Below are 12,269 nucleotides of genomic sequence, written 5' to 3' on the forward strand. Positions count from 1 at the left end.
TCAGAACGCTGCTGCTCAAGTCCTCACTAAGACCAAGAGAGCAGATCACATCACTCCAGTTATGAAGTCCTTACACTGGCTTCCTGTGCCTCAGAGTTAGGGTTAGGGGTTAGGGTTAGCGGTTAGGGTTAGGGGGTTTAGGGTTAGGGGTACGGTTAGGGTTAGTTTAGGGTAGAACGAGGGTTAGGGTTAGGGTTAGGGGTTAGGGTTAGGGTAGGGTTAGGGTTGTTAGGTTCGGGGTTGGGTTAGGGGTAGGTTCGGGTTTGGTTATGAGGGGTTAGGGTTAGGGGTTAGGGTTGGGTTGGGGTTGGGTTAGGGGGGTTAGTGTTAGGGTTGGGGTTGGGGGGTTGGTTTAGTGTTGGGTTAGGGTTAGGGTTAGGGGTGGGTTGGGGGGGGTTGGGTTGTGGTGGTTAGGGTTAGGGTTGGGTTGGGTTGGGTAGGGTAGGGTTAGGGTTTAGGATAGGGGTGTCCCCCCACGTCTTGACGAAAAAAATTTAATAGACAAAAACGAAAGGAGATGAGGGATGAAACCAAGCTCTGCCTCCCCTTTTGGGGGTCTCTGGCCACGCCAGAAGTGTCCCTTGTCTCTCGACTTACGGTTCTCGAGATATGAAAAAATTGTCAAAATTTGACGAAGAAAGTTCATAAGTCCTCGTAAAGTCGCAGCCAGCTCAAACTGTGTCTTTGTAATCCTCTCCTCAAGCGGAGTCTTAGACACCCAACATGGCCTACTTTCGTGACTTTGTTTTTTTTTCCATTTTGTCTTACTTGACTAGAGACGATTGTATTGCGTTGGAGTGTGTTCCTGGGTGCTCAGGTTGTCCCCTGAGTGTTTAGACATGTCATTGTGTCATGGTTCATGGAGTTGTTAGGTTATGGTTATGGGTGTTGGGGTTAGGTTTAGGGTTAGGGGGTTTAGGGTTAGGGGTTAGGGTTAGGGGTTAGGTTTAGTGGTTAGGGGTTTTTAGGGGTTAGGGTTAGGGTAGGGTAGGGTTAGGGTAGGGTTAGGGTTAGGGTAGGGTTGGAGGGTTAGGGGTTTAGGGTAGGTTAGGGTTGGTTGGGTTAGGTGGTTAGGGTTAGGGTTAGGGTTAGGGTAGGGTAGGGTTTAGGGTTGTGGGTTAGGGTTAGGGGTTTAGGTTAGGGTTAGGGGGTTAGGGTTTAGGTGGGTTAGTTAGGTGTTAGGTTAGTTAGGTGAACGAGTGGTTGGGTTCGGTTGGTTGGGTTGGGGTTTGGGTTAGGTGTAGGTTAGTGTTCGGGGTACAGGAGGGTGAGGTTCAGGGATTAGGTAGTTTGTTTTAGCGTTAGAACGAGTTGTGTTGTTACGTGTTGGGGTTGGGGTTAGGGTTACGTTCGGTTAGGGTTAGGGGTTAGGGTTAGCTAACTTCTCAAGTCATCTGGGACAGGTCTGCTTTCTGTCCCTAGAGTCAGAACTAAACAAGGGGAAGCAGCATTCAGTTTCTTGTGTTTTATCTGTTTTTATTTTTTAAATTGTTTTTATATAAAGCACTTGGAATTGCCCTGCTGCTGAAATGTGGAATACAAATAATGCTGCCTTGCCTTGCCTAAAATAAAGAATATCATCATATCATATCATTTTCCTTTCAACACTAATTTGTGTCAGCTTCCTTTGCTGTTTGGTTTTACATAAAATTACAATTTTTAAAATACTGTGGTGTTTTAAGGTTAAAAAAAACTAAATAACATTCTTTCAGTCCTAGGCTAGTTCCATTTATCATCCCCTCAAAGTCTCTTACTCCATGTAAGGATGTATCACACTTATTTCTTTGATAGTAAAGATTTATCTAATTTGAATAGTGGTCTTCAAGATTGATGATGGCTTATATAAAAGGGCCGGTGCTACTGATTGTTGAGATTCGGCTGGGACTGACACGGATGATGATGTAAACCAGGCTCATGAAATAAGTAAACATCCTCATGAAACAGAGTCTCACTTGACTTTTCCTGCTTCTGAGTTGTCCTGGATGATTGCTTGTTGAACTTCAGCCTCCATTAGTGTTCTCCTCTGAACAAGGTGGTCGACCAGGGCAACAAACACTGCTGATAATATGAAGCAGACGCCTGAGAGGTAGAAAGCAGCGCTGTAGTTATTTGTCTGGTCCACCAGCCAGCCTGCACATGAAACACAGAAGAACAAGAAACAGAAGATCACAGTGTGCAAGAACTGATGAATAAATGAACAGTTTCACAATTTTTATGACATACAACACTATGCATTATTATGGCACACTATACTATGACTTTTTTTAAATTAATTTCTTATGGTGTGATATTCCAGAGCAACACCACCCATCATAATTTCACACTGCTAGCATGGCTATATGATATACAAGTGACAAATCACAGTCAGTCACTGAAGAATTAGGTAAACAATAAAAAAGACTCCTTACCATGAACACTGGCAGGTCTAGCTTGCATGACAACATTAACTCATTTAGCTGTGGCTACATATTCAGTCTGCCACATTTACTTTTCTACCTGACAATCTAAACACAGATTGTTCACCTGCAGCAGGTGGACCGATGAATCCACCAATGCTCCTGAAAAGCATAAAAAGCCCCAGTCCACTGTCGAATCCCTCCAGGGTTACAATGTCCACGATGGATGTGACATGAATGGCCACCACACAGCCAAACAGGAGACCGTAGAGTGAGGAAAAGGCCAGGAGGGTCCAGTAGTTGTGGCTTATGGGAAGCAGCAGGAGCACCACACCGAGCAGAGTGACCGCGATGGTAAGCAGCTGCAGGTTCCTCCCCAGCTTCATATTGGCAATCCACCCGCAGAGCAGCCTCCCCACCAGGTCTGCTAATGCCAGGGTAGATAGGGTAAAGGCTGACCAGTACTTATCCATCCCTAAACTGTTTGCAAAAGGCACTAGAAAGAGAGGTGGGATGAAAAACCCTGCCGCTGCGAAGATGGCAAATAGGATGTAGAGGAGTAATTCAGGTTTTTTCATCAGGGAGAACTGGAAGATCCTCTTTGGTGGGAGCACAGCAGCATCGCCTTCTAGATTGTATTTGGTTTTCTGTAACGGGCTTTGGTTTGCCTCCAGGGGTCTCATGAGAGCACCACAGACACACAGGTTGAGCTGAAGGCCTCCGATGATAAGCAAGGCACCCTGCCAGCCGAATGTCTCAATTAGCCACTGGAAGAAGGGGCTGAACAAGACGGCGAAGACACACTCCCCAGAGCTGGCAATGGCGTAGGCGATGGGACGCCACCGTACAAAGTAGTGGCTCACCATGCTGTTGGCAGGGATCCATGAGAGGCAAATGCCTGTTCCTGGAAAAAGAAGATGGCATCCTTTAACCATCTAATTTCTATTTTTGGGATGATTGAGGTCCTAACCAAACAAGTGGTCACCTTCAAACCACCAACCTACCATTTCTGTAGAATAATTAATACTTTGTGTGAACAAGTAACATATGCATTAGGGCTGCAACTAAAAATTATTTTCATCGTCAGTTATTACTTTATCAATTAGTTGCTTTATTGTTTTGTCAATAAACTCTCAGAAAGTCTCAGAAATGAATTCTTGTCACACTTTTCCCAGAGACTAAGCTGTCTGTATCTGTCTGTATCATCAAATTGCTTAATGTATCAGTACAACAGTCCTAACCCTAAATCCTTTCAGTTCAATTGATATTACCGTAATTCCTCAAATAAAGACAGGTAGTCAATTAAAAGCTGGGCCCAACCCTAGTTCAAACTGACATAATGGTGGTGTTTGATTATTTCTGACCCAAATTGCTTTGTTGCCCTTCTGGCTGTTGTTGTATGGGGATATTTTTGCAAATGTTTCTTAAAAAAAGGAATGCTCTCTGTCCACTGGAACGCTATGGCTTTTCATTTACAACGGTTTATTTAAAACAATTATACTTATCAAACAGATGGAATTAGAAATAAAGGCCTTCCTCTAATGAAAGGCTGCTTCAAATAAATGGTAATGGATTTTTTACGGTATTTCATTTCAGGAGGCTGGAAGCACCTCACTCTAAGCAATTAGGGTTAAAAAGGAATGAAAATAAACATTCTTAAAATAGTTGCCGATTAATGTTGTTATATGCATTAAATGAGTTGTTTTAGCCATGCACAAAGCCCCTTGTCTCTATATGAAATATTTCTGTATTTAAAAAAAAAACGGTATGTACCGGTATTTATTGAACCAAAATGTTCTGTCCTCCTTCTGTAAGAAATCGTCACTGTATTAGTGCCAATAATATATGGTTTTCTGTATGTTGGTGGGTGAAAGCTATACAGCTGCCTCTGAAAAATGATTTTACCTCTATATCCCTGCCGTCTAGCTCACTGTCTACACCATCAGGGGGAAAGGCCTGAATCACTCAATATGGTTTCTTTTGCCCCTTATAGACCATACAATACCCCTTCCTTTATTTAAAAGTGTGCAAAAATACAGCAAATACCTTTATGCGTATATAAGCACAAGCAGCCTTCTTCACACTCTGGAGAAGGTCGCTTGTGCCGTTACGCTTGGGTTGCTACGCAGTTTGATTTTCAATATACTGAGATTTTGATATGAAATAGCCAGTTAAATAAAGGCTTAATGTGTTTGCAAAAAGATGGCCTTGGACCTTTTTTTTCTCTTTTGCGTTCCTTTCCAAAGAGCACCTTAATGATTTATTTGAACTTCTGAGCACTCCAGTTTTTTTCCCTTTTATCCTGAAACCCTTTCAAGGGGTCCTGACCCCAAAGTTGCATACTACTACAGTTAAAGGGATAGTTTGGATTTTTTGAAGAGGGGTAGTATGAGGTACTTATCCATAGATGACTGTTGGTCGGCTCCCCAGTTTAGGAGAAGGGGGCAGGAGCCATGACACGGAAGCTACCCAATGTACTACTGTCGATGCAGCAAAACATTTTTTTTGAATACAGTGTTCCATTAAACTAATGATGTGTTTTAGGTGGCTAAAATTCATTAAGCTGCCGATACCATCTACAGCAGTACATTTGTTAGCTTCCATGCCTGTCTTTTCAGTTTCTTCAAACTTGGGGCATGTCGACCACAATCTATACACACACTATAGATAAGTACCTGGACACATGGACAACCACACACAACCTGAACTATCCCTTTAAAGCACCACAAGTGTGTAATTAGGTGGCCATTTTAATGTGGTGTTCTTCAGACTAACTGACCAAACAAAGTAAGTGAAAAGAGCATCAATGCTTCCTGAGGGTCACACTATGTCCTGAGAGTACTACCTTGCAGGATGCCCATGGTGAGGTAGAGCCAGGGCAGACTGAGGTCCAGAGACGCCAGCAACATCCCAGAGGCAGAGAGCAGACCTCCGACTATGATGACCACTCGCTGAGAAAACTGCAAGGTAAGTATGCTGGCCACTGGAGCTGTAAGAGATAATGAAAACACTAAATAAAACATTCTTGAGTTGAAAACATCTAAGCTGAAAACCATATATTTACCTCCCAGGTGAAAAATGGCGATTGCAGTAGAGGTGACCAATGAGGTGGTGCTGGTCAGAACGCCAAAGTGGCTCTGGATGTCCAGAAAGAAGAGGCCGAAGTTCTTGAGGACGGCAGCAGTGAGACCCATGATGAAAAAGGCCGACATGACCACCACCCAGCCGTACCCCCCTTCCGGAGGTTTCCTGCTGGACTTCATCTTCACTGCTACTCTGCAGGCTGCTCTCCTGCCTGCGCTGAATGGTTGTCATGCAACAAACTGATAAAGCTCCAGGGTAGGCAAGGCTCATGAAAATCACCATGCAAAATTCACATAGATACCTAACATGCAGTTGTAAGTAACTGTGTCAAACATAACAAACATTGGATCTTTTTTAAGTTGTGTTTTGCCTCTTTAAATTGGATTAAATTTTTGTAGCATTTTGTGAGATTTAAATCCCACTGTTAAAAGAAGTACTAAGACAGTTTTTACTTAAAAGGCAACAATAGCACAATGTAAAAAAAATGTAAAGTAGCTACTATCAGCAAATAACTCAATAATAAGGGGGTAGAGGAACTGGTTCTGCAGTACTCTGGTAGTGGGGACTACTGGTGCATTGTATTTTACAAGAACCATAATGTAGTGTCCAAGTAAAACCCTGTGACTGTAACTTTCAGATAAATTTAGAGGAGTAAAAAGTGCAATATTTCCCTCTGAAGAAGTATCATAAAAAGGAAGTAGTTAAATAATGTAGGCTACCTCAAAATTGTACTTAGTATCATCCCCCCACTGGAAAATGTAACACCGGCCATGCAATCAAACAAACAAGTTCAGCAATAATAACTCCAATTTTTGTGAAATTTTCTCATGTTATTGTTCCTTTATACATATACAAAAAAAAAAACTAGTAGCCTATAAGATAGTTCAAACACCAGACCAATACAACAGCATAATAAAGTACAAACATAAGGGAACAATTTAGGTAGGGTAACTATCTGAATTACTGATGTTCCTGGATATAGTTGTACAAGGCTTCTTAGCAGTTTAATCAAAAAACAAACCTAGTTAACTAACACAAACGTATGACAATGCAGCCTCCTATATTACTCACCAAGTTAAAAAAAAAAAAAAAATAGAAAAATGAAGCTCACGTTTCTTTGTGCTACGATCCAACTCCGTCCTCAACATGTGTTGCTGCTACAGTACAAACATGTCCTGTAACACTGTCGTCAAACTGAAGTTAATAACAGCAGACACAGTCGACCGTTGGCCTCATTTCACATTTTCTTCAAACATTAATCAAAGCCATCACAGCACGCATCCGTTAACACCCCCCCCCCCGGGTGAACGTGAAACGTCCTCATTTGGCTACAGCACATCCGCGACGTATCGAACTTGATGCCATTTCTAGTAAGCAATGTGAATTCATATATTCAATATTTTTTTTTCTTTTTTCAAATTCAGTGAATATCTTGTCATGGTCACCTAGCTCTCTATGTTCTGTGTGCGCTGAAAAGAAATCCGGTGTTAATAATACACAGCCCTGAAAAGGAAAACTGTTGGAATAATTTCATCATGAAGAACAGACAGCTGCATGTGATGTGTGGGCCCTGAATCATCAATCAGGTTATTGTTTACAGTCAATATGTTACATGAGTTTTTAACCAACACTCAGATGTGACGTTGGTGAAAGTGAAAGGCGCCTTATGTGTTTTTAGATGATACATAAATGTCTCAATTAACTTAATAATAAACTCTGCATTTAAAAAAAAAACTTTAAAAAAAAAAACTTTCCAGAGCTGGATTAAAACTGCCAGCAGGCCAGTTGCGAGAGAAGCATTTAATATTATTAAGCAACCATCTGCATTATTCATTTAATGTAAAGTAGGTCTATCTTTATCAGATGCATTTTCATTAAGTTGTAGTAGGCTAATGACTCATTGAAACAAATGTTTCATTTAGTAATAAATGCACAGTCAACTGTGTCTGTGCCTTGTACAGCATTGTGAAATAGTTGTTATTTTATGTATATGAAAAGTTCCAGGTGAGTAAAATACTTTTACTAGCTGTAGTCATGTTGTAATTGTTCTGTATATACACATACATATTATTTATGGTGCAAAATCATAACATTAGATATCTAACCAGCCTTTTTTCCAGATTAGAGCAATGGCCCCTCCAAATGTCTGTGCACGTCCCTGCTGCTAACGTTATGTAAACCATTGCTAGCCAAGCCAAATAACGTTGGCTTCATTGACTGTAAATGGCTTACTGGATGTTACTGTACTGTGTGCGTGTGCGTGTGTGTGTGTTTGTGTGTGTGTGTGTGTGTGTGTGTTTGTGTGTATTCTGTAGAAGTTGACACGAAAATATGCAATTCTACCACTTACGGTTCATCTTTATAGTTATGTGCTTTTTTTTATGGCATAGCATAAAAACAAACTCAGTAATGATAGCTACATTTACAGCCAAGAAGATAACCTGCAGAAACCACTTAACTTGGACCCATGCCCTAGGAGTGGTGCCTTGTAAGAGAGAGAGAGAGAGAGAGAGAGAGAGAGAGAGAGAGAGAGAGAGAGAGAGAGAGAGAGAGAAAGGAGAGTGACGCTGCAGGCCTAAAGATGGTGCAGGGGAGAGTACCTGTAAAGTTGAGCCCAGTGCGATAACCCTATCATATTTTGCATATACATATACATGAGACAAGAATGTTCATCTGTATTTCCCTATTTATAACAAACACTGGCTTTCCTAACTCTAATAACATGTCAGTGTTCATCGTGTTTTTAAAGCCTTAACATTTGCTAATGGATACTTAAAAGTGAGTTATTTTAATAGTATATTGTTTTGTATGTATTGTGTAAGGAAGCTTGTTAGCAGGCAGACCAACCAAGAGGTCACAGTAGAGGGAGAGGAGCCTTCGGGCTCACTGCGGAGGAAACACTAAAGGCTTCAAACAGCCAGGGCTGCAACTGATAGAGTATGTACTGATCACATTTTGCTGCAATAGTCAATTAACACTTACAATAATCTTTTGTTAGTCTTATTTGTGTACTTGTAATTTCTCAGTCCCTTGTATCTCAATACTACAAATGAGAAAGCTGGGAGCACAACTGCAAAACGTGATGGAGAGAGCAAAAGACTGGTCATTGAGAAATAATCGGGGGGGAAGTATAAACAAAAGGATAGCATATCAAAAAAAAAAGAAAAGATCAATAGTTTACAACTACACAAATATTTTTGTTTGCAAGTTTTAAGTTTTACCTTTTGAGGTGACAATTGTTTTGCTTGAGTTAGTGATTTTTGCTTGATACTTAGGAAGTTTTGCTTAGAATTACAGTTTTTTTTTCAATTGCTAAACGACAGTGGGCACAACTGGAGCTACATGGGCAAAACTCTAACTACAGTCTGCACTACCAACAGTCACCCGAGCTAAACAGTTCACATCAGCTGCAAAACTCACTCACAGCAACACAACTCTTAACACACGTCTCCAAACAGGCTCAGTGCAGCAAACACTGTGAACAATCCTCATCTGGATAACACACACTGTCACTCAGAACACACAGAGTAAAAACACCAGCATCAAACACCAATACAGAAAATACCTCTTCCTAATACTTCCTCATCTTTACAGTTTGAACAGTTTGAGTGACTTCACACTACTCAGTAGTTTCTGTCAAGAAAATATATAAGTTTTTGCAATAGACCAATTTTAATGTAAGGTAAACAAGAGTTAATGAAAATTAGCAGTTTGATTCAATATAGTATTTAGTCTCTAGTAATTTATGGAATTACTGGAAAAAAACTAAAGGTACATAACAGTAACAAAGAATAGTGTGACTGATCCGGCATCTCTCCAGCATCATGGGGCTTTTTTTCTTTATCACATTGGATGTCTGCATCATCTCTAAATACTAATGAATGTGGTGTTTCCATTGCTTTCACCTCCGGTACTTTCTGAAAAACAGCAAGAACAGTTCTACTAGAGTAAAGATATAGTGTTTTGCAAATTTTGGGTTTTATAGCTGTGTATGTAACCTCAGACCTCTGACCTGTACATATTGGAATCTTTGTTTCTCTCAAACGGTACCGTGTATAATTGTTTAATTCTTATTTGGTGATTGTATAAAAACACACCTTTCTGAGCTTTCTCTATATAAACCATATACTGTATATGTTCACTAACTAGTCTAAAACAAAACATCTGCTTAGTCTTTCAGCTAAAATTACAATCAGCAGTGTTTGATAGGCACCAGACTGAAATCTATTCTGTTTTGAATGTGTGGTTAACAGTTGTGACAGCAGTGTGTTAGCATTTGAACAAAGTGCTGTAAAGCCACAGTGTTGTGCAGGTTGTGGTAAAGCCATGGCGTAAGTGTGTAGAGTTTTGAAAACTGGGTTTTAGCAATGAAAAACGAACTAGAGTTTGGTCCACACGAACTGCCGCTGTGCAGACTGCAGTTAGAGTTTTGCACGTGTGACTACAGTTGTGTCCACTGTCGTTTAGCAATAAAAAGAAAACTGTAAAGACACAAAAATAATTCCATAAGTTTGTATTTGTATGGCAGTTGAGGTCATTCCTTGGGCAGCATTGATTTCTGCACATGTAATCGATTTTAAATTATTACAGTGGGTTAATTTCCTTAATTGTCAGTGCATATTGCTGGATTTTCACAAGGGAGAATAAGCAGATTCATCATTTTGTAAAAAGATCCTTTTGTAAAGAGATCAGGTTGTACTTTTTCCATCAAGCTTAGTTGTCTTTGGAAGCTTGGATCTGCAAAGCTGTGGAAGTAAAATTTCCCCAGGAAAAATAAAAATACTTATGGTAAGCCAAAATTGTAGACTTTTTAAGTAAAAAATAGAATAATTCGGCATATAACAATTTTACTTACTGTTCTGTTACTGTACTGTAAGAAAGTCAAACCTTTAATTTACTATCTCACATTTTAGACATAGGAAAATCATCATTTTGATATACGGTATATACTGTATTTGGACTTTTCCTCAGTTTTATTTCTTTTCCTTAGGTGGAATAAGGCCACCCAGTGTACAGAAGTACAATACTTTGCACTGAAATGTAATGGAGTAGTAGTTTGAAGTACCCCAGTATTGTACTTAGTACAGTAAATAGGCCAGTACTTAGTAAGGTATGGCACTGTAGCTGAATACATTTTTTTAAAGTAGTTATATCTATTGCAAATGTTTCTTGTGTTATTTAAACATTTGACTACTCAACTGTCCGGAAACCAAATTACCTCCAACGACATTTGAGTTCTACAGTAAAAGTGACATTAAGACATTTGGTGGAAAACCCTTCATGTCCCCCTTAAACCTATGGTCTCAATTACTGCAGTTACATAATGAGGTGCGTTAAGTGCATATTGTACATTGCAGACTTTTAAGGGGGCCAGACCGAACCTACTGGACATCAGTCTTGAAATGAGTAAAAACACTGACATGCTAAAATAAATTTTAGTAGGGTAGTAGATGTAAACCAACATCTGTTAAATCTGGTACTAGCTATCAGTTCAACTTGTGTTATCTTTATGATCAACTTCTTCTTGTAAGATGCACTGATACACATACTTATCTTTACACACTACGTTCTCTAGTCTTAATCTTCAATATTGCTTCAGGATTACATTGTGTCTTTCATTGTGAGACTTAAAGAAAATATTTCTAATTAGGACATATTCGGTAAATTTTCAATAGTATTGTTTTTGAGGTTTTGAAGGTGATGGAAGTATTCAAATCCTTTACTGAAGTGAAATACTAATACCACCTTGTGAAAGTAAAAGTGCTGCAACTTAAGTAAAAGTATTTAAGCATTATCAGCAAAATGCACTTATAAATGTTGTGTATGTTGTATTTTACTGCTGTAGATGTTAAGTTGTACCAATTTATCTCCTTTATATACTGTTGGGTAGTTAATATACAGAAATGCATCCTATTGTATTAGATCATCATATATTTGTGGCGTCGCTGTCCTGTGAAAACCACGTATTTCTTGAAACAACTATTCATGGTGTCAGAAAAACAGCCCACAAGAGGTTTTATTTCAAATAGTTTATTTAGCTTCAGAAATGAGAACACAAAAGAACACCTCATCCCTCAGTTTATCACAAACATTCAAAATAAACACATCTGGAGATACATGGTTTTCACTGGACAGGAAAGGGGATGAAAAACTGTAATCTGTTAAGTAACTAAAGCAGTCAGATAATGTAGTGGAGTAAAACGTACAATATTTGCCTCTGAGATGTAGTGAAGTAGAACTATAAAGAAGCAGAAAATGGAAATTCTCAAGTACCTTAAATTTGTACTTGAGTACAATACTTGATGAAATGTACTTACATACCACTGGGTTTTGGTGTGCTGTGCACATAGTGTGCTGTTTGAATAGCATTTATTTATACTGTTTAATAATGATAATAATATAATGAGCTCAAAAGAGTTTCAAAGCAGATATAAATTGAAAACTCAAAATCTTTGCAACGTAGCTTTGCCAAGGTCTTTAGAGTGTAACAATTTAGAAATCAGTTGTGTTAAATCTGTAAGAGAAGAACGTCATGTACAATCCCTGGAAATGGTCAAAAACGTCCAAATATTGCACAGCAAATTCAATATGGCTGACTTCCTGTTGGGTTTAGGAGATGGCTCCAAGAGGTTTCTGTTTAAGTCTAGAGGTGACACATAAGCGGAATGCCTTCCAGTTTCAATAGGACCTTTGCTGACCAACATTGTCGGTGCTCGGGCACTAATTAAATTGTTCTTTAATTTTCACACCACCACTCACAATGAAAACATAAAACAATAACAGATTTGT

The 12,269-nt window shown here is 39.4% G+C and overlaps 1 protein-coding gene across 2 annotated transcripts; it reads right to left on the reverse strand.

The window, feature by feature from the left end:
* Positions 1-1,394: 1,394 nt before the first annotated feature.
* Positions 1,395-6,771, reverse strand: zgc:114041 (monocarboxylate transporter 13; the record flags this gene model as incomplete). Of its 2 annotated transcripts, XM_032515530.1 has the most annotated exon segments (5): positions 1,395-2,130; positions 2,524-3,300; positions 5,242-5,385; positions 5,461-5,696; positions 6,592-6,771. In XM_032515530.1, coding segments are annotated over 4 exon segments (1,302 nt in total). In that variant the 5' UTR covers positions 5,660-5,696; positions 6,592-6,771.
* Between the last annotated feature and the right edge of the window lie 5,498 nt (positions 6,772-12,269).

This window comes from Etheostoma spectabile, chromosome 5 (assembly GCF_008692095.1).
Source record: "Etheostoma spectabile isolate EspeVRDwgs_2016 chromosome 5, UIUC_Espe_1.0, whole genome shotgun sequence".
NCBI lineage: Eukaryota > Metazoa > Chordata > Actinopteri > Perciformes > Percidae > Etheostoma > Etheostoma spectabile.